This window comes from Ciconia boyciana, chromosome 3, assembly GCF_034638445.1.
Source record: "Ciconia boyciana chromosome 3, ASM3463844v1, whole genome shotgun sequence".
Lineage (NCBI taxonomy): Eukaryota > Metazoa > Chordata > Aves > Ciconiiformes > Ciconiidae > Ciconia > Ciconia boyciana.
This window is the reverse complement of record NC_132936.1, coordinates 43,865,018-43,887,241: the sequence shown is the minus strand read 5'-3', so window position 1 is coordinate 43,887,241 and position 22,224 is coordinate 43,865,018. Positions and strand designations below refer to the sequence as shown.

Sequence of the window (22,224 nt, the reverse complement as noted above, 5' to 3'; positions counted from 1 at the left end):
CTATTTCTGATACAAGCCAGGATGCTGTAGGCCTTCTTGGCCACCTGAGCACACTGCTGGCTCATATTCAGCCATAGCAGCAAGTAGGCATAAAGCTCATGATAACACTACAAGAGCTGGCAAGAGACTCTTCGCACAATGAGGCAAATTCAGACTTATTTTATCATAGAATCATAGAATCGTTTAGGCTAGAAAAGACTTTTAATATCATCGAGTCCCACCGTTAACCTAGCACTACACCAAGTCCACCACTAAACCATGTCCCTAAGCACCTACACATCTTTTAAATACCTCCAGGGATGGTGACTCAACCACTTTCCTGGGCAGCCTGTGCCAGTGCTTGACAACCCTTTCAGTGAAGAAATGTTTCCTAACATCCAATCTAAATCTCCCCTGCTGCAATTTGAAGCCATTTCCTCTTGTTCTATTGCTTGTTACCTGGGAGAAGAGACCGATGCCCACCTCTCTACAACCTCCTTTCAGGTAGTTGTAGAGAGCCATAAGGTCTCCCCTCAGCCTCCTTTTCTCCAGGCTAAACAACCCCAGTTCCCTCAGCCACTCCTCATAAGACTTGTGCTCCAGACCCTTCACCAGCTTCGTTGCCCTTCTCTGGACACACTCCAGCACCTCAATGTCTCTCCTGTAGTGAGGGGCCCAAAACTGAACACAATATTCCAGGTGTGGCCTCACCAGTGCCAAGTACAGGGGGACAATCACTTCCCTAGTCCTGCTGGCACACTATTCCTGATACAAGCCAGGATGCCATTGGCTTTCTTGGCCACCTGGCACACTGCCAGCTCATGTTCAGCTGGCTGTCAACCAATATCCTCAGGTCCTTTTCTGCCAGGCAGCTTTCCAGCCACTCTTCCCCAAGCCTGTAGTGTTGCATGGGGTTGTTGTGACCCAAGTGCAGGACCCAGCACTTAGCCTGGTTGAACCAAGGTCATATAGTTGACCGCAGCCCATTGATCCAGCCTGTCCAGATCCCTCTGTAGAGCCTTCCTACCCTCGAGCAGATCAACACTCTCGCCCAACTTGGTGTTGTCTGCAAATTTACTGAGGGTGCACTCGATCCCCTCGTCCAGATCATTGATAAAGATATTAAACAAGACTGGCCCCAAAACTGAGCCCTGAGGAACACCACTTGTGACTGGCCACCAACTGGATTTTACTCCGTTCACCACAACTCTTTGGGCTTGGCCATTCAGCCAGTGAAGAGTACACCCGCCTAAGCCATGAGCAGCCAGCTCGTCTAGGAGAATGCTGTGGGAGACAGGGTCAAAGGCTTTACTAAAGCCCAGGTAGATAACATATACAGCCTTTCCCTCATCCACTAGGCGGATGTAGAAGGAGATCTCCTGGTCGTAGAAGGAGATCAGGTTGGTCAAGCAGGACCTGCCTTTCGTGAACCCATGCTGGCTGGGCCTGATCTCCTGGTTGGCCTACACATGCCTGTTGAGCGCGCTCAAGACGAGCCGCTCCATAATTTTCCCTGGTACTAAAGTCAGGCTTACAGGCCTGTAGTTCCCCAGATCCTCCTTCCATCCCTTCTTGTAGATGGGCGTCACATTGGCAAGCCTCCAGTTGCCTGGGACCTCCTCTGTTAACCAAGACTGCTGTTAAATGATGGAGAGTGGCTTGTCAAGCTCCTCCACCAGCTCCCTCAATACTCTCAGGTGGATCCCATCTGGCAATAATTGGAATGTATTGGAAAGTGTAGGACCTGGGCATGACATAGATGGTATAGAATAAGGGGTGGATACTGTCCTGGTTTTGTCTGGGATAGAGTTAATTTTCTTCCTAGTAGCTAGTATAGTGCTGTGTTTTGGGTTTAGGATGAGAATAATGCTGATAACACACTGATGTTTTAGTTGTTGCTAAGTAGTGCTTACACTAGTGAAGGACTTTTCAGCTTCCCGTCCTCTGCCAGCGAGAAGCTGGGAGGGGGCACAGCCAGGACAGCTGACCCAAACTGGCCAAAGGGCTATTCCATACCATATGATGTCATAGTCGGTATATAAACTGGGGGGAGTTGGCTGGGGTGCAGCGATTGCTGCTTGGGGACGGGCTGGGCATTGGTCAGTGGGTGGTGAGCAATTGCATTGTGCATCACTTGTTTTGTACATTCTTTTATTATTATTATTATTATTATTATTATTATTATTATTATTATCCTTTGCTGTCCTATTAAACTGTCTTTATCTCAACCCACAGTTTTGGGGTTTTTTTTCCCCAATTGTCTCCCCCATCCCACTGAGGGGAGGAGGGTGAGTGAGTGGCTGTGTGGTGCTTAGTTGCCAGCTGCTGGGGTTAAACCATGACATTGTTGTAAGGCAGGATTTGGGGGCATCAGGAGGTAGTAATCTGTGTGAAGACGGAATCTATGGCATAAAGATAGACAGAATCAGTAAACCTAGTACTGTTCTCTCCACAGAAGTACAAGAAGCTACTCAGATTACATTTTTTCTAACTTTAAATTTTATTAATGCATCAATTAAGCATTGGTGCTGAAAGAAGTGGTTCTACCACTTCTCAGCCCCCTGGTCCTGTACTGTGCCTTCACAGACATTTAGTGGCTGTAGAGTGAACTGGATTGAGGAACCAATAAAAGTAACCACAGTAGTACCTCAGAATGGTTTGTAAATAAGGCTTTAGTGACGTGTGAATGATCATCCCTGTATAATAATTTTTTATGTTTTGCAGAAGTAAATTGCTGTTGGGGAACTCCTTTGTCAGCGTAGGTGCATCTACATTGGATTTTGCTCAACATCATTGTGGAGCCTTTGAGTAAAACCAGACTGGCTGAGCGTCCAGGCTTTTAGAAACAAGTGTTAGGTGAACTTCATGGTATACTGGGAAGGAAAACTTGGCCTGGTATCCTCCAGCTGGCTTGAACCATGACTGTCCCACCCATGCCTGCCAATGGTTGGTGTCAGGCAGGCAGGTCAATGTATGGACTCTCCTGAAAAGTCTCAGAGGGGCAGATCCAGTCTGTAGGCAGCCTGAGAAGTGCCTAGCTGCAGGCATCTGCTCTTTCTGGGGCAGCATTAAGCCATGTGTCCCCGACAGCCATAGGACTTGCCCATTGAGGAACGGCTCTGAAGGATGAGAGGCAAGTTGGAAAACTCAGTCTCTGCATACCTGGATCTCTTTGGCTGGCGGATCTGGCTGATGTGTCTATGATAGACCAAAATTTCCACTCTCCCTCTGATGATAGTTTAGAAGCAACTCCACCAGAAAATCTATCACTAGTCTTCCCTTCACCAGTTCATGTTTCTTCTCCTGGAATTTTCTTGCTATTGCTCCCAGGAAGGAAGAAAAGGGGCGGCCAGGGAGCAAGAGAGTTTTTGTAGATATTTGGAAACTGTTTTTGTGGGGTTTGGTGAAAAACACAGTGACTTCATGATCAGAGGACTCTGACAACCAGACTGGCAAGACTATGACTGTTCATTTATCAAGGGAGATGAGAGCCTTTGGGGGTCTTAACAGGCATTAGAGATGCTCCTGACAGGGAACATGTCTACTGCTCTGTATAAAAGGTCGTTGTCTCGTAGTTGTGTTGCAGCAGTGCTGTGTAGTGAGGTTGCTATTTAGAGTGAGACGGTCTTTTTTTGTTTGTTTGATTTGAGGTAATGAGGCTAAAAGACCCTAAAATAATGGAGTTACTTAAAAAAATCAGTAAAAGAGGAAAAAATAAAAGGTCCTACCTAGTAACCAGTACTTTCAGATTCCACTGTATATTTCTGCCTTTAATATCATAGAATCATAGAGTCATTTAGGTTGGAAAAGACCTTTAAGATCATCAAGTCCAACCGTTAACCTAACACTGCCAAGTCCTCCATGAAACTATGTCCCTAAGCACCACGTCTACATGTCTTTTAAATACCTTCAGGGATGGTGACTCCACCACTTCCCTGGGCAGCCTGTTCCAATGCTTGACAACCCTTTCAGTGAAGAAATTTTTCCTAATATCCAATCTAGACCTCCCCTGGTGCAATTTGAGGCCATTTCCTCTTGTCCTATTGCTTGTTACTTAGGAGAAGAGACCAACACCCACCTCGCTACAACCTCCTTTCAGGTAGTGGTGGAGAGTGATAAGGTCTCCCCTCAGCCTCCTTTTCTCCAGGCTAAACAACCCCAGTTCCCTCAGCTGCTCCTCACAAGACTTGTGCTCCAGACCCTTCACCAGCTTTGTTGCCCTTCTTTGGACGTGCTCCAGCACCTCAATGTCTTTCTTGTAGTGAGGGGCCCAAAACTGAACACAATATTCAAGGTTAAATGTTTTTTTCATTAAATCCAAAGGCCTTTGCTGCAATGGAAGGTCAGATAAGAAGACCATGGGAATCTCATTGGCTTTAAATTGAAAGATATTTTTTCAAATTATTTTTATATTTTTGAAATTATTTATCAATGATCAGATTTTACTGTATTTTTATTTAGAAAACAAGCAAACCCATAATACCCTCTCCCCCCTTCCTGAATTATGTTATTTTCATTACTGCTTGGAGCTTTTTTGATGTGTTTTGTTCTCTGTAGGCAACAACAGGAAACCTTCCCTAAGACATGTTGGCAATCACAAAGCCCGAATGCACATTAAACACCTCAAAGGGTTCATTTCTGTATGGACAGACAAGGTATGGCTTTACAGAACCTGTATGAAGTCAGAGGAGTTGAGTCATAGCATTGCCAGTGTCAAAGTTCCTACTGAACTCAGTAAGCTCAGTTTATTATTGGAGTGGCAACACTGTATAAGGCAATCTAGCTAGACTGTAGACTATAAGGAATTTTTTGGTCCTTCATTGTTTGAGCTATGCCCTAAGAATAGGGAAGAAAAAAGTTTAAAAAAAAGCTCATGGAAACAATCATCTATTGTATTAATTTCATCACCAGTATTTTTTTTTTCTTTTCTTACAGCTGTTAGAGTTGAATTTTGTACAAGTTAAAAAAAAACCAAACAGACAACAAAACAGACAAAGATATTAATACAGGAATGTGATAAATTTAGCATTAATTTTTCATACATCTGTTTAGAAAAAACCCCACCACTTACACTGTAGTTTGCATAGCCTATTTCTTTTCATTGCAGCAATGTCTGTTGCCTGCTGATGCATCTCAGGGATGTGTTATTCCGCTCATTTAGATAATCATACAACTTTTCTATCAGAACATAATAACTTCCATAACATAAGTTAGTTAGTGGTCTTAGATTTGCTGACTTCTTAGTCACTGTAATTTTAACAGATTTTTTAGTAAAAAATAAAAAGTTCATAATTAAATATTACCAAGTCAGTAAAAGAGGAAAAAACAAAACTGCAAACCCAAAGATGAAGAAGCTATGAGCAAATCAAGTGCATTTTTCCATTAATTCTCCAACTGGTTGAGAACCTTCTGAGGAAGACGGATAAAATTTCTACTGCTGACAAAACTTCAGGCATGGATTCTTTTTTTTGTGACGAACCTTCATCATGTCCTGCAAAGTGTGGAGCATTTGCTCCCAATCTGGCTAATCAGTCAAGCTGTCGCTCAACTCTGCGCAGAAGCTACTCGAGCACCTTGCAAACCTGATCTTGAGGGAAGGCCATGGGGGAAGAAAGGGGAAAAAAAAAAAGAAAAGAGTGAACAGGAAAGCCAGAATATCTTTTCTCTTTTCATTTCTCTCACCCACCTTTCACTTTTGATCTCTGTTCAGTAAGAGTTGCATCTGTCTGCATTTTTGTGTCTTTGTATCTCTCACATGTTAATTTCCCCGAATTTTCATGGTGGCTTTATATTGTGGTTCCCAAGAAAGTTAATGATAGGCACATGCCCAAGTCCTTGCCAACTCTGAAAATGTAGAGAAAACATTATGTCATAGCCTCAATGCACAACTTTTAACTTACCCAGTTAATTAATTCTGCTCAGACTATGCTAGAGTTTCTTTAATTGCCATTTAAATGTAGTCTTTTATGTACTTCTTGAGAATCATTAGATTCAAAGTAATTTCGCTGTTATAGTATAGTGACATTGGGTATTCTTTGATTTGTAGGATATGTTCTTCAACCTGATTACCTTGTCCTTGTGTATAAATTAACCAGGAAAACATCAGAGTATTTCTTTGTGCCTAGGTTTCTTTGCACCTATGTTTCTTTGCAACTAGATAAGTTAGAAAGGCACACATGATGACATACTCAGGTTTCTTTTTTAAGCAGATTTGTAGACAGGGAAAGGTTTCACTTCATTCGGTGGAAAAATCAGAGTAAGTTACTATTACTTAGCAAGCATTCTATTTCTGGATCTCTATTTGTGTGAATGGCAGTATGTGAACATCTCTCAAAATACATTAGCAGGACTTTGGACAACAAGGGCGTATTAGGCTTGGGAAATGAATACAAGGTCTGAGAGATCCCTGACAGGCAACAGCAAACATTCAGTGGATGATGGTATGCAGCCACGGGACAGCCCTATTTAGATATGTCATTCACACTATAGCTGAGGCACCATTAAGAGTCTTGAGTTTACTCTGGCTAAACCATACAACATAATTCCTTGTCTGAAACATGAATAATCTTTAGATGCTATTGCAGTTTAAAAATCAAGCTAAAATAAACATCTTTTTTAGCTAGACATTTATCATTGCATAGTAGTTAGACAAATAAAATACTACAGTCTAAGCTCCTTATAAAACAATATATATTAGGTGCCAGAGAAGGCATAACAGATGCCATATCTCACTATAAAAGTAATTTACAGTTTCAAACATAGTCATGACTTGAACATACACAAATTATTGGAAAAGGGGATCAGAGGTTATAAAGTCTCCTTTTGTTACTGGATTTCTTATGTCTAATATTTCACATTGAAATCCACATTTGGAAATTATTTTATAATGGTCTGCTTTCAGTTTATCTAAACTTTTCAGATACGTTAGCTAAAATGTGTCTGTGGCTGATGTTGTGATCTACCAGCCAAGTATCTCGTAAGAGAACAATGCCCCCCAAATTATTTTCAAAATTTTATTTTTGATACTGTGGAAGAGTAAACATTTTGTATTTCTGGTGTCTCCCATGCCAAATTGTCATATGTTTGTAGCAGGTTAATACAGAAGGGGGTTGACAAATCTTGCTATAATCACTACCCCATGTTGTTTTCATCCTCCTTGTCTGCTGCTCATTTTCGTTGTGAAAAACCCTAATATATCAGTGACAGGAGGTCTGGATTTGTGGCTGACTGTTATAATTACTCCCACTGAGGCACTGTCAATAGGATTAAAATAAAGATTCTGGACCTGTCCATTGTAGATGAGGTCAGCAACACTAGCAGTAGGAGTACAGTTTCTGCAAGCTGTGCTTTCAGTCCTGAGTTATGGAACCATAGACATTAATATGAAGCAAATATTTGAAAGCTCCAGTGGAGAAAGACCAGCCTTTTTTCTGCATTAGCTAAAATATCCATCTGTAATAAATAATCTAACAGCATCCATCTATGTCCTGATCATACATATATGTATGTTAATTTTCAAATGTATCAGAGCCCCAGAGAGTTTCAATTACAGAACAATCCATTTTGCATTTTATAATTAATAAAGTCTTTGCAGCTGCATAACTTCATCCAGGAAACATCTGCACAAACTCCTTGTGTACACAAAATTTCTGTGAAAAGGGGGTTAGCTGAATTGTCTTTAATGTTCGCAGGCTTGGGGAGGGTAGAAAGGTAGGGAGTTGATTAAGATAACACAAAACAAATCACAAGAATGAAGGCTTATATCTGCACAGATATAAAACAAATTGTAGCCACTGCCTGTAGGAAAAAAAATACAATGTATAGGATCACTTTAACTTACTTTACTCAACTGCAGAGGAGGGAGGAACCCAGGAGAAAACCTGAGCTCTCCCGAGGTGGGCAGTCATTTTGCTGTGGTTCTCAGTGGGACCAGGCTGTTACTCCAAGTTCATAAGTAATAAGCTGTTGCTGAAACTCTGTGATTACTCCTTTGTCATCCTTTGACACTGACTTTGACAAAGTATTGGTTTTTAAATGTTAGTTTCATCTTCTTCAGTGTGCATGAAACCATGGCATGTATGCCACTAAAACTTACTCCTGGCAGCAAACTCAGGGAATGGTGAGAAACCAGAATAAACAGACAAGCTCTCTTGCTCTGCTAGCACAGTATGTCATCTTTATTTTTCCTCTCCTGACACCCATCTACTTTTTATAATGGGATCAAACAGTAATTAGTGCAGTCACCTCCTTGCAACTCATTATGTTTCATTATTTTCATATAAACTAAAAAAATATTATCAAAAGCCATGTTCAGTCAAGTGTCTAATGTGCTGAAACAATTTCGTGCCCTTTCACTCTTATACTGATATGACACCTTGTGCTGGTTTTGGCTGGGATAGAGTTCATTTTCTTCCTAGTAGCTGGTATAGTGCTGTGTTTTGGATTTTGTATGAGAATAATGTTGATAACACACTGATGTTTCAGTTGTTGCTAAGCAGTGCTTACACTAGTCACGGACTTTTCAGCTTCCCATGTTCTGCCAGGTGCACAAGAAGCTGGGAGGGGGCACAGCCAAGATAGTTGATCCAAACTGACCAAAGGGCTATTCCATACCATATGATGTCATGCTCAGTATAGAAACTGGGGGGAGTTGGCCAGGAGGCAGCAATCACTGGTCGGGGACAGGCTGGGCGTTGGTCCGCGGGTGGTGAGTGGTTGTATCACTTGGGGTTTTTTTCCTGGGTTTTGTTCCTCTCTTGCTCTCTTGTTGTTTTCCTTCTCATTACAATTTTTTTTTCCCCAGTTATTAAACTGTCCTTACCTCAACCCACAAGTTTTCTTACTTTTGCTCTTCCAATTCTTTCCCCCATCCCACCGGGGGGGAGGGTGAGCGAGCGGCTGTGTGGTACTTAGTTGCTGACTGGGGCTAAATCACAACACACCTGGAAGCCTTGCACTTCTAAAAATGGAGATTTCTTTTTTTATCTTGTTTGTATTATTGTAGTACTAAATAATTTTCTTGATTAATATGTCACTGCCCTACAACTGTTTACTCTTTCTCCTTTGGTTATATAAATACTGGCTGTTACACATGTCACTCATAGCCCTTGCCATATTTCCATCATCCCTCCCAGTTTAAGTTTCTTAGCTCTCCTAGAAGCAAAATGAATCTCCACAGTGTTTATAGTTAAAAGGTTACATAAAAATGAACAGTACTTAACATGTCCCTTTTTTCCTTTTTCCTGTCCCACAAGTGGGACTCCAGACTGCTGTTTGCTGCTCTCTACATCTGCCTTCGTTCCCCCTTCCAGAATTTCTTGGAATTTTTTTTTATAAATATGAAAAGAAAAATATATGTTATTTGATCTCTACCAGACCACTAAGGCATGTGATAAGCTCACAGCAGAGAAGCTGCTATTTTTCTACATAAGCTGCAGTCAACACCTCTAGTTATGACAGCTAATGCCTTGTTGTGCCACAGATGTGGCATCATAGTTTTTAGTAGTGTGTGTTAATTCCTCAGTATTTACTTGCGGCTTTGCAGTATTCCATTATTTACAGTATTTGTATAGGCCCTTAAATGATACCAAAAACATTGGCTCAAACTGTTTGCAATTGCACTGACTGCAGAGGCATATGCTAAACCTGTATTCGAGCGAGTACCATGCACTGACGCTGCAACCTTGCCCAGCTGTGTACCAGACCCTACTGTCATGATACGTCCTTGTTACGGCTGAGTGCTGCTGGATGTACAAGAAGAAAGCAACTTAGTCCAAGCCAAGAAAGACAGCTAGTGTCATCTTCAGCGGGGTCTTTCATCGTATACAGACAGAATAGTATACGTCTTTATCTAGGGCTTCCAGGCAAGGAACTTTGAATATGAAACGACAATGCCCTGCTCAGTTTCAAACTGCAGCTCCACGGTGTAAGGAAACTCTCATCCGAGGGCCGTTCCCATCATCTTTGTATTTCATGGTGGAACTGTGCCAGCTTCCCAACAAGAGAAACCTCTTTGCTTCACAGAGGAGGTGGGAAGGTTTTCTCTGAGGAGCAGCCATGGCTATTGCAGACAAGTAAACAAATCTAAGGTGCTGAGCAGCCCTGGGGGCATCACTGGTGGTCAGTCCCTGACAGAGACTAAGATATTAAGCAAAGGATTGTGCCTTGGCTGAAGCATAGCTTTCTTCTATATTTATTGTTGATTTTGTACTATGTGGGGAAAGAATTAGTAACTAATTTTTGTGTTATTTGAAGACTGATTTAGATTAGGCTGGTAGGTGTTGTTCTGTGTCTTTGTGCTGTCGGTAAAGTTGACTGCTCTTGGTTTGAAACCTTTTTCTGGAACGTATAAGACTTTGGAGCAGCTGTTTGAACAAAATGGGAGCTTCATCTGGGAAGAGCTGTTCTATTAAATTAGCAGCTGTAAATGACACACCACAGTGAATGGAAGTAAATTTATTTTGTGCTGTCTTTCTTCCCTCCCTCCCCCCCTCCCCGCCCGTCTTTTCCAGTACCCCAGAAGCCCTTCAGTAGCAGAAGTATTCCTGGATCTTCACTTGCTTGAGGAAGATCAAATGAGTTCACGTTTTACTCAGATCAACAATAATAAGGATTATGGCTACAACATCAGAGTGCTGCCTCGCCAGTTATACCCTCCTGCATGTCTCCCATTGCTTGATTTCTGTGCCCTGATTTACAATATAGGTTCCCTTTATAGGGAAGAAGTGCTGCCCATGAGTGCTCTCCTGCACTAATGAATTGAAATATTAAAATGGATGTGATCAAATGCAATTTGAGTTGCCTCAAGCTTTGCCATGAGATAATTTTGTGGAACAGTACCTGTATTTATCACCTTTAGATTTGCATGTACAGAGCTCCAAGTAATGTTTGGCCAATGTGGTTTTCTTTACAATTAGTATTTTTTTAATGTTGCTTATGGAGGTAGTGGTAGTGGGGATTTTATACCACCTGTCCCTGTGATCTTCAAAATATTACGTAAAGAACTAAACTGGATCAAAATAGGTGGATTTAAAATAATGTAGAACAAAACAATGTATTTAAATTACTTGTAATATAAAAAAATTCACTATGGCAATTTGGCAAGATAGGACAAAAGGGGGGAAAAAAAGGAGTAAAAAAAATATTTTCGAATGGTTCTTTCCCATCTGTGATCTGTAATAGCTCACTGGCAAGTTATCACACCTTCATAAGTGGCCCATGCAACATCCTGTCTTGGTAGAGTTTTCAGCTGTAAGTTTCTTGGCAAGGACAATGATATATGTTAAAAACAGATAAAGATTCATAGCTCCCCAATTTGTGAGCAATAGAAGTATTCCACTGCTAGGCTGAAAAAACAAATTTTTGTGACAAATTTAAATTTATGAAGAAAAATGGGAAAATAATTTAGTTGTATTCCTCCAATGAGTACTTATAATTATGATGTGTACCCCTGCGTACCCTCCTCTCTAAAGAACTATGAAGTTTTTAAAAATATTTTTTAAAAGAACTCTTTTCATACTGTTAAAAATTTCAATGCTGGAATATTCTGCCCCTTATATTTATGGGGTGTATAAGTTGAAGGGATGGTTATTAAATGTCATCACAAGCCTTTTATTGCAAAAAAAGCTAATGGAATTGTAGCATGGTACGAGTGCCTGAACCTGCCGCTTGTGATATGCTGTGTGGGAGAATAAATGGCTCTCCGTCATGTAAACTAGTCACAGACATTCAGATCCTTTGAACTCTAATAAGAAATGCACACTTACTTTAAATAGTAAGTGACTAAGCATATAAATGTCTTGATCAAGTCATCAGAAAAAAAATGAAAAGGGGTTTTCTGTTTACGTTTTGTTATTTCTGTCTGAAATCTCTATTTTACCCTCTGCGTCTTTGCTTTGTAATGTTCCCTGCTGAGAAGGACAGACTGGAAACACAGTAGGGATCTTTGCCTTTTAAGTTGCTCTTTGCTTTGCAAGAGTGCTGCGTGCTGGAAGACCCAGTGTATTTGTCCAGTGTTTTGCTCGGTATGAGAGGAACATGACTATTTAAGAAAGGCAGGAAACTATTATTTGGTAATTTTAGCTGCATTTCAATTGCAAGTACTGAAAGAGCAGACAGAAGTTTAAATATATGTCTTAAGGTACGTGCATACAAATCAGTTCAGCTTTTGTGCTCTTTGTCTTTGATGAGGAAATTCTGAAACAATCTTGAATGAAGGTGTAAAAGGATAATTCTGAGTTAAATTTGCCACAACTATGAATTCATGGGTCATGTTTATCTAAAGAGTTTCTCCAAAATTCTTCCTGTCTTCTGTTCTAAATAGCATATATAACAGCTACTGTGGTAGAATCAAACTATAGCATGTTTTACAAGCAGGGCTAGATTTTCTTCTAATGCAAACTCGTGCCCCTTTGTCAAAGTCAAAGGGTGCATGCTTTGCATGCTAATTTTCTCTGCCAGGTAATTTAGCTTCCATCCTCTGTTCTTTTCAGCATGACAAACTCTAAATGTTATGGCGATTTCTGTCCTTTAAGTATATTTTTCTTTTGAAAGTTAGTATGTTGCTAAAGAGTAACAGAGGGCCAGAATTTCCTATCATTTTATACTGGTATGGTATACTGGTTGATTTACCTAATTTACCAACTTTAATCTACTGTTATCTGAAGTATTACCACCATTTTTTTCTCTCAGTTGCATACAATTCATCAGATTAGTAAGAGTCATGTCACTGTAGCTACACTGAGTCCAGTCCAAAGGCTATTAAAGTCAGACACTCCTCGCTGACTTCAGTGAGATTTGGATAAAGCTCATTGTTTCCATGCTCTTTCCATCACTGCAGTACCAGACAACTGAAATAACTGTTCCAAATATCAGTGTCTTTGGATACTTTGCATTTCTGTTCTGAGAAAATATCCAAGCAAATATGAATATAACCAAAGTAAATTCTCTCTCTCTGAATTCAGAATGACTATTTAACTAGCTTTAATATTTTGATACCGAATACTAAGTTTCACCCGCTGTCCCTTTTCTTTGCATACAGGTGATGGCTTAAGAAGGTTAGACTGTTAGGGTTGGAAAAAAAAAGAATAAAATAGTGTGGTTGAAAAAGCCTCTGCTTTATTAGAAAGTTCTGGAGGACTTTTGTTTTCTGTTTTTCATGTTGACAGTGTTTGTAAGTTTGCCTATAACCTCAGTGCTGAAATGGAGTCTTAATCTATTTCCAGTTTTAGCGTTGCCTGATCCCCACTTCCTTCTTCCTCATCCGCTACAGTTCTCATAGTTTATCCATTCTGAAGCTGGCTGTCTAGGTTGCAGTTCTCTGCTTGTAAGAATCATTATAGGTGTGTTTTGTGGGTGTTTCTGCTTTAGGAACTGTGGCAATGGCTGATAAAAGTATTTCTAAACATCAGTTTTGGAACACAGCACATTTTTTACTTCCATGGCTTCACAGCGGGCAAACCAAAGTATGAAATGATCTTATATGCATATTTCCAACTATCTACCTTTTAACTTTCCCTTTAAAGTTTTAGCAAATGCATTTCAGCCTGGTTGTCTCTCTCTGTGAAACTGGAAAAACCAATTGTGCAGCTTATGCTGTCTGCCCTCCTCCTCTTTCTGCTTGTTCCTACCAGCATCGTCTGTTCAACAAGTGTTCACGCCTCATTCTTTCCTCGGGATCAGGGTTCACCAGTGGGTTACAGCTTCTTTGGGTTTTTCAGATCAGGGAAGAGTGGCCTTTGCTCCAGTAATTCCAAATCAACTATTTCAGATACCAGAAACACTTCAGTGGCCTTAAAGCGGAGCTTCTCCAGGCTGTTTTTCCCTTGTTTAGGCCTATTGCAGGCATCCAGCTGTTTCACACCGTTATTGTACTCTTCTTTGGTGAAAAGCAGATGCTTGTTATATTTCTGTGGTCCTCTGTGCTAAAATATTGTGCTGCCAACTGCTGAGGTATTTGTAGTGCTTGAGCTCATAAAAATGCCACAAAATCATTATCAGCATCAACTGAAGAAAAAGAAATTGTGATTTCTTTTGGCTTGCACCAACATAACAGAATGGATAGTTTAGACATTTACGGGAATGTGTAACTCATGTGCAGAGACAGCAAAAAGATCAGAATAATCCATGCAAATCTAAACCTTAATTTGTTTTGTTCTGCTTTAGCTTGTGGCCGTGGGTTCTACAAATCCTCCTCACAAGATCTGCAGTGCTCCCGCTGCCCTACTCACAGCTTCTCTGACAAGGAAGGATCTTCAAGATGCGATTGTGAAGACAGCTATTATAGAGCACCTTCTGATCCACCATATGTCGCATGCACAAGTGAGTCAGTCATGAATTTAATAGTAAAGGACGTTGCTTAACCAACCAGGTGCAGCCACTTGTAGCTAGGAGTTTTGCTTGGCTTTTCCTATATTTGAAAAGTACATTTACAACAGTAAATGAAATTGAAAGGCAGAGGGGGAAAAAAAGTTGACAGTGAATATAGAATCAGCATAAATATAAATTTCATGTTTGCTTGATATAACATTGGAAAAAGTTGCATGTTGGGTAAGTGTGTAACTCATTGTAATGGATAGAATACAGGCATAGTTTTCCCATGGCTGTAAAATTGTTGTAGACAATGTGCTTTATGTGCTATAATACCAAAATGAATAACATGAAAAATGAAAAGTAACCTGTGAGGATCTGAGCTTTGATTGAACTGTAATTGGATCTGGCTTAACCTTCTAACTGCAAATAGGCTAGCCTACACAGATTGGTGGTTCAAACAGTGGAAGTCTCCTAAATCCAAAGCAGCACCAAATATCTCTGTAAATCATATCAGAGCTGATAACAAAGGACTAGATGCAGGTGGTGCAGTATGTTTAGAAGAGAAGAACAAATCCCGTACTTGGGAAAACTATAAAAGACAACCTTTAAGGTACATTAACCAATCCTTTTAATTGCACAGAAGAGGAACGGCTAAAGTCAGTTGCAGTGAATATACAGACAATTGTTATTCTGATGCCTTAATGGAAAATAAATAAAGCTCTTGCCAAGTGAGTTCAAGGAAGCTTTTATGCAGCTTGTAGTAAAAATAATGAAATGTTTATGTGAAGAAAACTGCTTCAACTATTTTTTGTCTCAGTAATTAAAATGCTAGCTACATGTCCCACCGTGGTTCTGTGCAATTACCCTGGACTTTTTTGTCTGTTATATAGGACCACCCTCTGCACCACAGAACCTAATTTTCAATATCAACCAGACTACCGTGAGTTTAGAGTGGAGTCCTCCTGCTGACAACGGGGGAAGAAGTGATGTGACCTACCGCATTTTGTGCAAGAGGTGCAGCTGGGAGCAGGGCGAATGTGTTCCCTGTGGGAGTAACATTGGATATATGCCCCAGCAAACTGGATTAGTAGATAACTATGTCACTGTCATGGACCTGCTAGCTCATGCTAACTACACGTTTGAAGTTGAAGCTGTGAATGGGGTTTCTGACTTGAGTCGTTCCCAGAGGCTTTTTGCAGCTGTCAGTATTACCACTGGTCAAGCAGGTAAGTTTTCATCACTTATGAATCTCAACACGGTGAGACTGAGAGAAATTGGGAACATGCAAACTACAAATGCCATAAATAAGGAGCATGTTTGGTGTGTTCTGGCTCATTAATCTTTTCACCTTGCCAACTAGTTAATTTGAGTTTATACTATTTCATGATAACCTGTCCTGTTTCTTGGCCTCAGGATTGCTTTCAGAAAGCATTCATGAAAGACTTAAAGAAGACATACCGCTTTATTATTAAATAGATTTTCTTAACTCTACGACTTTTTTTTTCTTCTTACATCATTGTAGGTAATTCCCTAGTATTTGAAGAAAAAAAAAGTAGATGTGACAGTCCTGTGCAGGCTTCCTTTCTGAATTTTTTAAATCCGTATGGGAGTCCTAGGTCACTGGAAGATGATTTGGATATCTGATGGTGTTTTCAGTGTTCATGTTTTCCCTCAGGATAATGTTTCTAATTTATCTTATATTTCCAGATATTTGATTATGAGATTCAGTGAGAATGTGATGATTATTCTTTGTTTCTTCTGCTTATCATAATCTGACAGGTGAAATGTCAAGGAAAATAAAATCAAACTAGCATATCACCCCAGGGGAAAAAAGGGCTTTAGTTGTCTGCATGCTGAGTGAAAAAAAAGAATTCTCTGATTTAGGTTTCTGAAATGATGAGTTGCTTGTTGATAAAAATTATAGGCCTCTGAATCTACAATAGTGCACTGTGGGCTTTAAGAGGAGATAGTAAAACCAACCTTTTATGCATTGAACAAAAGATCTTAAACTGAACATTAATTGCAAGATCTGGCTTCTGAAAAAATGCCTTAAAAGAAAATATGAAGTGGATAAGTGATGCTTGCTGTAAGAACAGCTAACCAATGTTTTAAAGGATACTTCATACTTACATCTTGGAGGAAATGCTAATGACTGTGATCAAGCTATTCTTTTTTAGTGCCGTAGAAATGATCTCCTACAGTAATGCTTTGAACTGAGGACAAACTCACTGTACAGGGGCAATGAACAAATAGGAAAAACTGTAGTTATTTTGTACTTTAAAGATGGTCATCTCAAAAAAAAAAAAAAGGACAAGAAATTTACTTCAGAACCTTCCCTCCCTCCCCCCAAACCTAGGACAGTTTATAGAGTTGTTAAAGTTAGGCTGGAATATTTATGGGTTATTTAATTTCCCCATAGTGCTTTTCTGGATACCAAATGCACATTTTATATTATTTTGGAACCATCCCTGTGACTGAAAGGATTGGTCTCTGTGCTCATTCAGGTCTTGGAGTTTATGATGAGATTTTGAGCATAGAGAACTTACCCTGAAACTATTTTTGCACCACAGATTGTATTACTTTGGCACCTTGATTTTTCATCTTTAAAATAATTCTCTATAATTCTTCAAATGTGTACAGGTGGACAGTGTTCTGCTCTCTGTAGATGTCTGTACAGAACTACCACATGAAGAAGGGGATCTGGACTTTTTCTTATTTAGCTAAATCAAATTAGCTTTACTTTATGTGCTTTGATGGTTCAGTGGCACACAGGGTACAGAAAGAGACAGTGCAATTTGGTGGCTAGTATCACATCTCAGGAAGATGAAAAAGCCTTAATCAGAAGTTTGCTGTGTTACCACCAAGATAATTCATTACAGTTAATTCTTTTGTGTTCTCATAGTCATAGATTTATAGGGTTTTTCAGGCCAGAAGACATAATATGGTTATCTCATGTTATCTTATAAGTAACACAAGCTATATGATTTTATCAAATGATCCTCATATCAAGCCCAGAGATGTTAGTGAAACTGTAGCTTACATATATATTAGAGACAACATCTAGATTTTACCTAGTGATTTCAAGTAATGGAAAAACCTTCACCCTCCTAGATAAGTTTTGTAAGAGCATGCAGCAGAAAGCAGGAGACCTGACTCTGTTCCTTCCCTGCTCTCCAGTTTGCTGTGGGATTATGCACAGGTGAGCGTTTCCCAGTGCTACAGAATCTGACACTGTCACTGTTGAGAGAAAAGGTACTTGTACAACTGAAGCTTTGTCTGTTTAGCACTTCTGAATATCAGGATTTAAAGGCTTCCAGTTGGGCATCTAAAAGGAATATACAGAGGAAACAGATTTTGGGGAAAAAAAAAAAAAAAAGGCTTTAAGCTCTCTTTCTTGCAGTTTTCTCTGTCTGTAAAATGAAGGTAACCCTTACCTTTCCTTACCAAGCTGTTCAAGATTTTCTGATTAAAAGTACCATATAAATGCAGCATTTTTTTTCACCCAAATTACAAAATTCATGTTAAAGAAAATACAGTCTTTCAGAACAAATGGATGCACCAAAAGGAAAGACCTCTTTTACATTATTTTTGCAACAGCATGTTTTGGATCCCAGTACTGATTTCTTTGGTTTCTCAAGGAGGAAAATATTTTAGGTGGAACAGATTGATGACTATAATTGAACAGAAAGAGACTGGTTGCTCAAAGGAGACTGTTATGCTTCTGTGCTCCTATTTTATTTTACCATGGAGAGAAAGAAAATGTTGGATTTATTTATAGCCAAGTAAACTAGGATTCATGCAGCTCTCATTTGTTACTGTGTGACTGTTCTATACTTTTGGCAAAAATCACTTTTTCTATGCCCATATTGCTTTTTATGTGTGTAAATGTGTCTAACTAAGCCTTCTTCGCATGTTGTTATGCTAGCACAATAGGTGGCTATATATAATTACTGGGTTCACCAGTTGCACAGAGGCTTGCAGTGAGATTTTCCCTTTGTAGTTTTGGTTTAATTGAATTGATCCTTTGTGGCCATATTCACAAAATTCAAATCATTGTGTAATGATAACAGGAAATTATTGATAAAAGAATGGGGTTATGGAATATATTCAGTGTTTCTTCACCCACATATAACAAGCTTCTGATGAGACAAAGAGAGTATGTCACAGAAAAGAACCAGGTGGTTGATAAAAAACTGTTTATATTTGTGGAAATAACAGAATAAAATGACTGCAAGTGAGTAGGTAGCATTTCACATTGCTCCCATATATACATATGACACATTGCTATTCATTCCTTGTGTTAAAAAGACTTTGTGACTAGGCTATCAGTTGTCATATGGCATATTTTTTATGCTGCAGCCATGAACCATGAGGCTTTTTGTTTTGCTTTGTTTTGTTTTTTGACAAAAGCATGAAAGAACTGAGCTGGAATCAGAGGTAAAAGATTAAGTGCACTAAGTCCTCCAGGATTAAACCATCTTGTTTCATATCTTGCCTATCCAGCATCATATAAAGAATACAGGATGTCATCCCAGTATTGCAAGCTGATCTATGTGAACCCCTGCATCCTTGTAGAATTCAGATTTAAATGTGACTGAGCCCCAGTTACAATAGGTAAATGTACTGAAGAGCTGCAGCTGGCAAACAGCTGACAAACACTACGTTTGCAAGCTTATTGAATAGTTGCTTACCAAAGATAAAATTTACCACTTCCTGTCGTGGTTTAACCCCAGCCTACAACTAAGCACCACACAGCCGCTCGCTCACTCCCTCCCAGTGTGATGGGGGAGAGAATCAGAAGAGTAAAAGTGAGAAAACTCGTGGGTTGAGATCAAGACCATTTAATAGGTAAAGCAAAAGCCGTGCACACAAGCAAAGCAAAACAAGGAATCCATTCACTCCTTCCCATGGGCAGGCAGGTATTCAGCCATCTCCAGGAAAGCAGGGCTCCATCATGTGTAACAGTTACTTGGGAAGACAAAATGCCATCACTCCGAACATCCCCTCCTTCCTTCTTCTTCCCCCAGCTTTATATGCTGAGCATGCCGCCATATGGTATGGAATAGCCCTTTGGTCAGCTGGGGTCAGCTGTCCCAGCCGTGTCCCCTCCCAACTCCCTGTGCACCCCCAGCCTACTCGTTGGTGGGGTGGGGTGAGAAGCAGCAAAGGCCTTGACTCTGTGTAAGCACTGCTCAGCAGTAACTAAAACATCCCTGTATTATCAACACTGTTTCCAGCACAAATCCAAAACATAGCCCCATAGTGGCTGCTGTGAAGAAAATTAACTCTATCCCAGCCAGAACCAGCACACTTCCCTAATAAGATATTCACCTTTCAGTGGTACTGGTAGTTCTTTTTGATCGATCAAATTCCTTTCCAAATTTTACTTTTTTTCTGTACAACACTCAAAAGGCTAATGGAGTCAGGTAGGTTTCACAGCAGATGAATATTTGTCGGATTTTGGCATTTATGCACTTTCAAATCCTTTAACAAGTATGTGTTTCAATAACAATTGTATAATTTTTCTGCTGACACTTTTGCAAAGATAGTGTCTTTTTAATAGTATCTTTCCACATCCTTTCCTCTGGAATTTATCTGAATGGGCAATGGACTGGTACCTGATAAAGGCTGATATTCACCCAACCTAGCCTGACTTTGAGAAAACTTGAGATAGGTTGGATGAATCCTAACATTTATCAGGGTTTGAGAAATTTTAAATATCTGTCCTGAGTCAGTTTGAGTCATCTTTATAGTCACTGGAAAGAAGAAATCATATCCAAGAGGGCACACATCATGTCTTATTACTGTAACCAAACATGACAAACAAAAGTTAAAATGTAATGCCAATACCTGTTCCTAAATATACTCTCTGTTCTTACGCAGGGAGCACTTGCTAATGCTTGCTGCTTCTTCAGAGCAAGAAAAAGGTGCCCCACAACACTCTTAGGTCATGCTGTGTCTTCAGATGCACTTAATGCTGACAACTTGAAGTGGTTAAAAAACCCTGATTCAGTTCCATAATCAAGGCTTACTCTTGAAAAACATTTTTAGTAACAAGTTATTTTGTATATGTTGATTTGCTTTCCCTTTTTTTTTTATGTCTTAGAGTTCAATTTTCAGACCTTTTCCTACAAAAACCAGATCCCAAAATTGACAGTTAAAAAAAAAACAAACAGGGAACTGAATTTTTCAAAGTTTCATTATCCCAGCAACTTGAACAGAAAAAACATTACATGCTATAATATGACTATTAATTAGCAGCAGTACCATTGATTTACACGGCAAGAAGAAATGATTGAATGCATAAAGGAAACAAGCTATCCCTTATTTAAAGCTGTGTGATGGGTTCTGCCTTTCTTAGGTACTTCTGAAGTCTTTCTAAACAAGGGAGACACTTTGCATTCTCCCCTACTCTACATTCTCCTTTCGTTGTTGCTGCTCATAATTTTTGTCTTCTTTGCTTCCCTTCACGTTTTCCCCAGCTCTCAATTATCTCTACTCATTTTTTAAAGTCTCCCCTTTCATAGTCTCTGCACTATTGACCATCTATTTGTTTCCTGTTCCCTGTCAGTCTCACTTAAGCCTCACTTTTTTTCATCAATGAGCTGTACCCCAGCAGGGGCAGCAATCAAGAAGATTTATGCCTTTGGCTTTCCTAGTCGCTTTGTCCTCACTGTTTTAGTCCTATTCTCACTTCTCTCCTTTCCCCAGATCATTTTGGTGTCTTCCCATTCTGCCACCAAGTTGTTTTAATCTACCTTCATCTATGCCTTCCATCTAATGTTCACTTCTGGTAATACATGACAGCTTATTACAAATAGTTTCAGTGTTCAACTTAACATTGCTTCTATGTTTTCCCATTTCAATGGACTTTCTTTATCTTCAGGTTTCTTTTGATATTTCCTGCTGGTGACTTTACTTTTTGAGCTATGCTTCATGTTCTGGCCTTTAACTGTAGATCAACTTTCCCACATTGATATGGCTACGTCATCTGTATATATATTTAAAAACAATGCTTCATGTAAAAATAATTGCCATTATAAAAATAATGTTTTTCTTTTCTTTTTACCAAACGTGTTCCACCTGTTGAGCTGGGAGAATTATTTTATATAAAAAGTCACTTTTCAAAACTAATATTCCCTAACCGCTTTCATTAAGCTGTGGTTTTTAGAAATATGTATGTTATGGTGGTTGTACTTTGGGTTACCATTTTACTTAGTTTATTTAATGGGAGCTACAAAGATGTTAGCGCTTATTCTGAATACTATTTCAGATATATTTTAATCTGTTTTAACTTTTTTCTAAACCAGTAGGCAGACAGCATAGTTCTGCAAGCGTTCTGCACTCCGTAGCCACCAACTGAAAAGGATAAAACTAGAGTAGAAATTATTACATATGGTAGTTATTATTCTTCCAGTTTTTTATATGTCTTTTCAGTACATTTAAACTGGGTTATTTCTGTGGAGCTAAGACTCCCTATTGATCTGCAATCACATTACCCTGGACTAATATCACAAATATTTTGACAGGAGGCGGTAACCTGAATTTGTGCCTGAATTAAACTGATGGATAAAAACTTGATAAGAATTCCAGTCTCTGTATAGCAAATACCACCAGATCAGGGAAAGCAGTTTGTTCATTCACTGATTGTATCAGGTCATATTAAATGTAGTGAAATCCACAAGGTTATAGAGATACTGTAGAATTGCTAGGTTGGGGTGTTATTGTAAGATTGCTAAATGTTGGGGTTTTTTTTAGGATTTTCACAAAGAAGGAATCATATATATAGGATATAATATGGTATGGCGTATATGATATTTGACAGTTTTGATAATATTTTATATACATATACAGAATGTATATATATATATAAAAATTTGAAATTACAGCAATATGTTTTATAAGAAAACTACCACAGAATAGCCAATTGATAGT

General features: G+C 39.3%; 1 protein-coding gene across 4 annotated transcripts in view; it reads left to right on the top strand.

Annotated features, from left to right (window-relative positions):
• The window catches only part of EPHA7 (EPH receptor A7), a 176,864-nt gene that overhangs the window by 52,853 nt on the left and 101,787 nt on the right, over positions 1-22,224 (top strand). For all 4 annotated transcript variants that reach the window (XM_072855507.1, XM_072855504.1, XM_072855502.1 and 1 more), the window contains exons 4-5: positions 14,143-14,298; positions 15,180-15,515. In XM_072855507.1, coding sequence (XP_072711608.1) covers positions 14,143-14,298; positions 15,180-15,515 — 492 coding nt within the window. The remainder of the gene's footprint in view (positions 1-14,142; positions 14,299-15,179; positions 15,516-22,224) is intronic.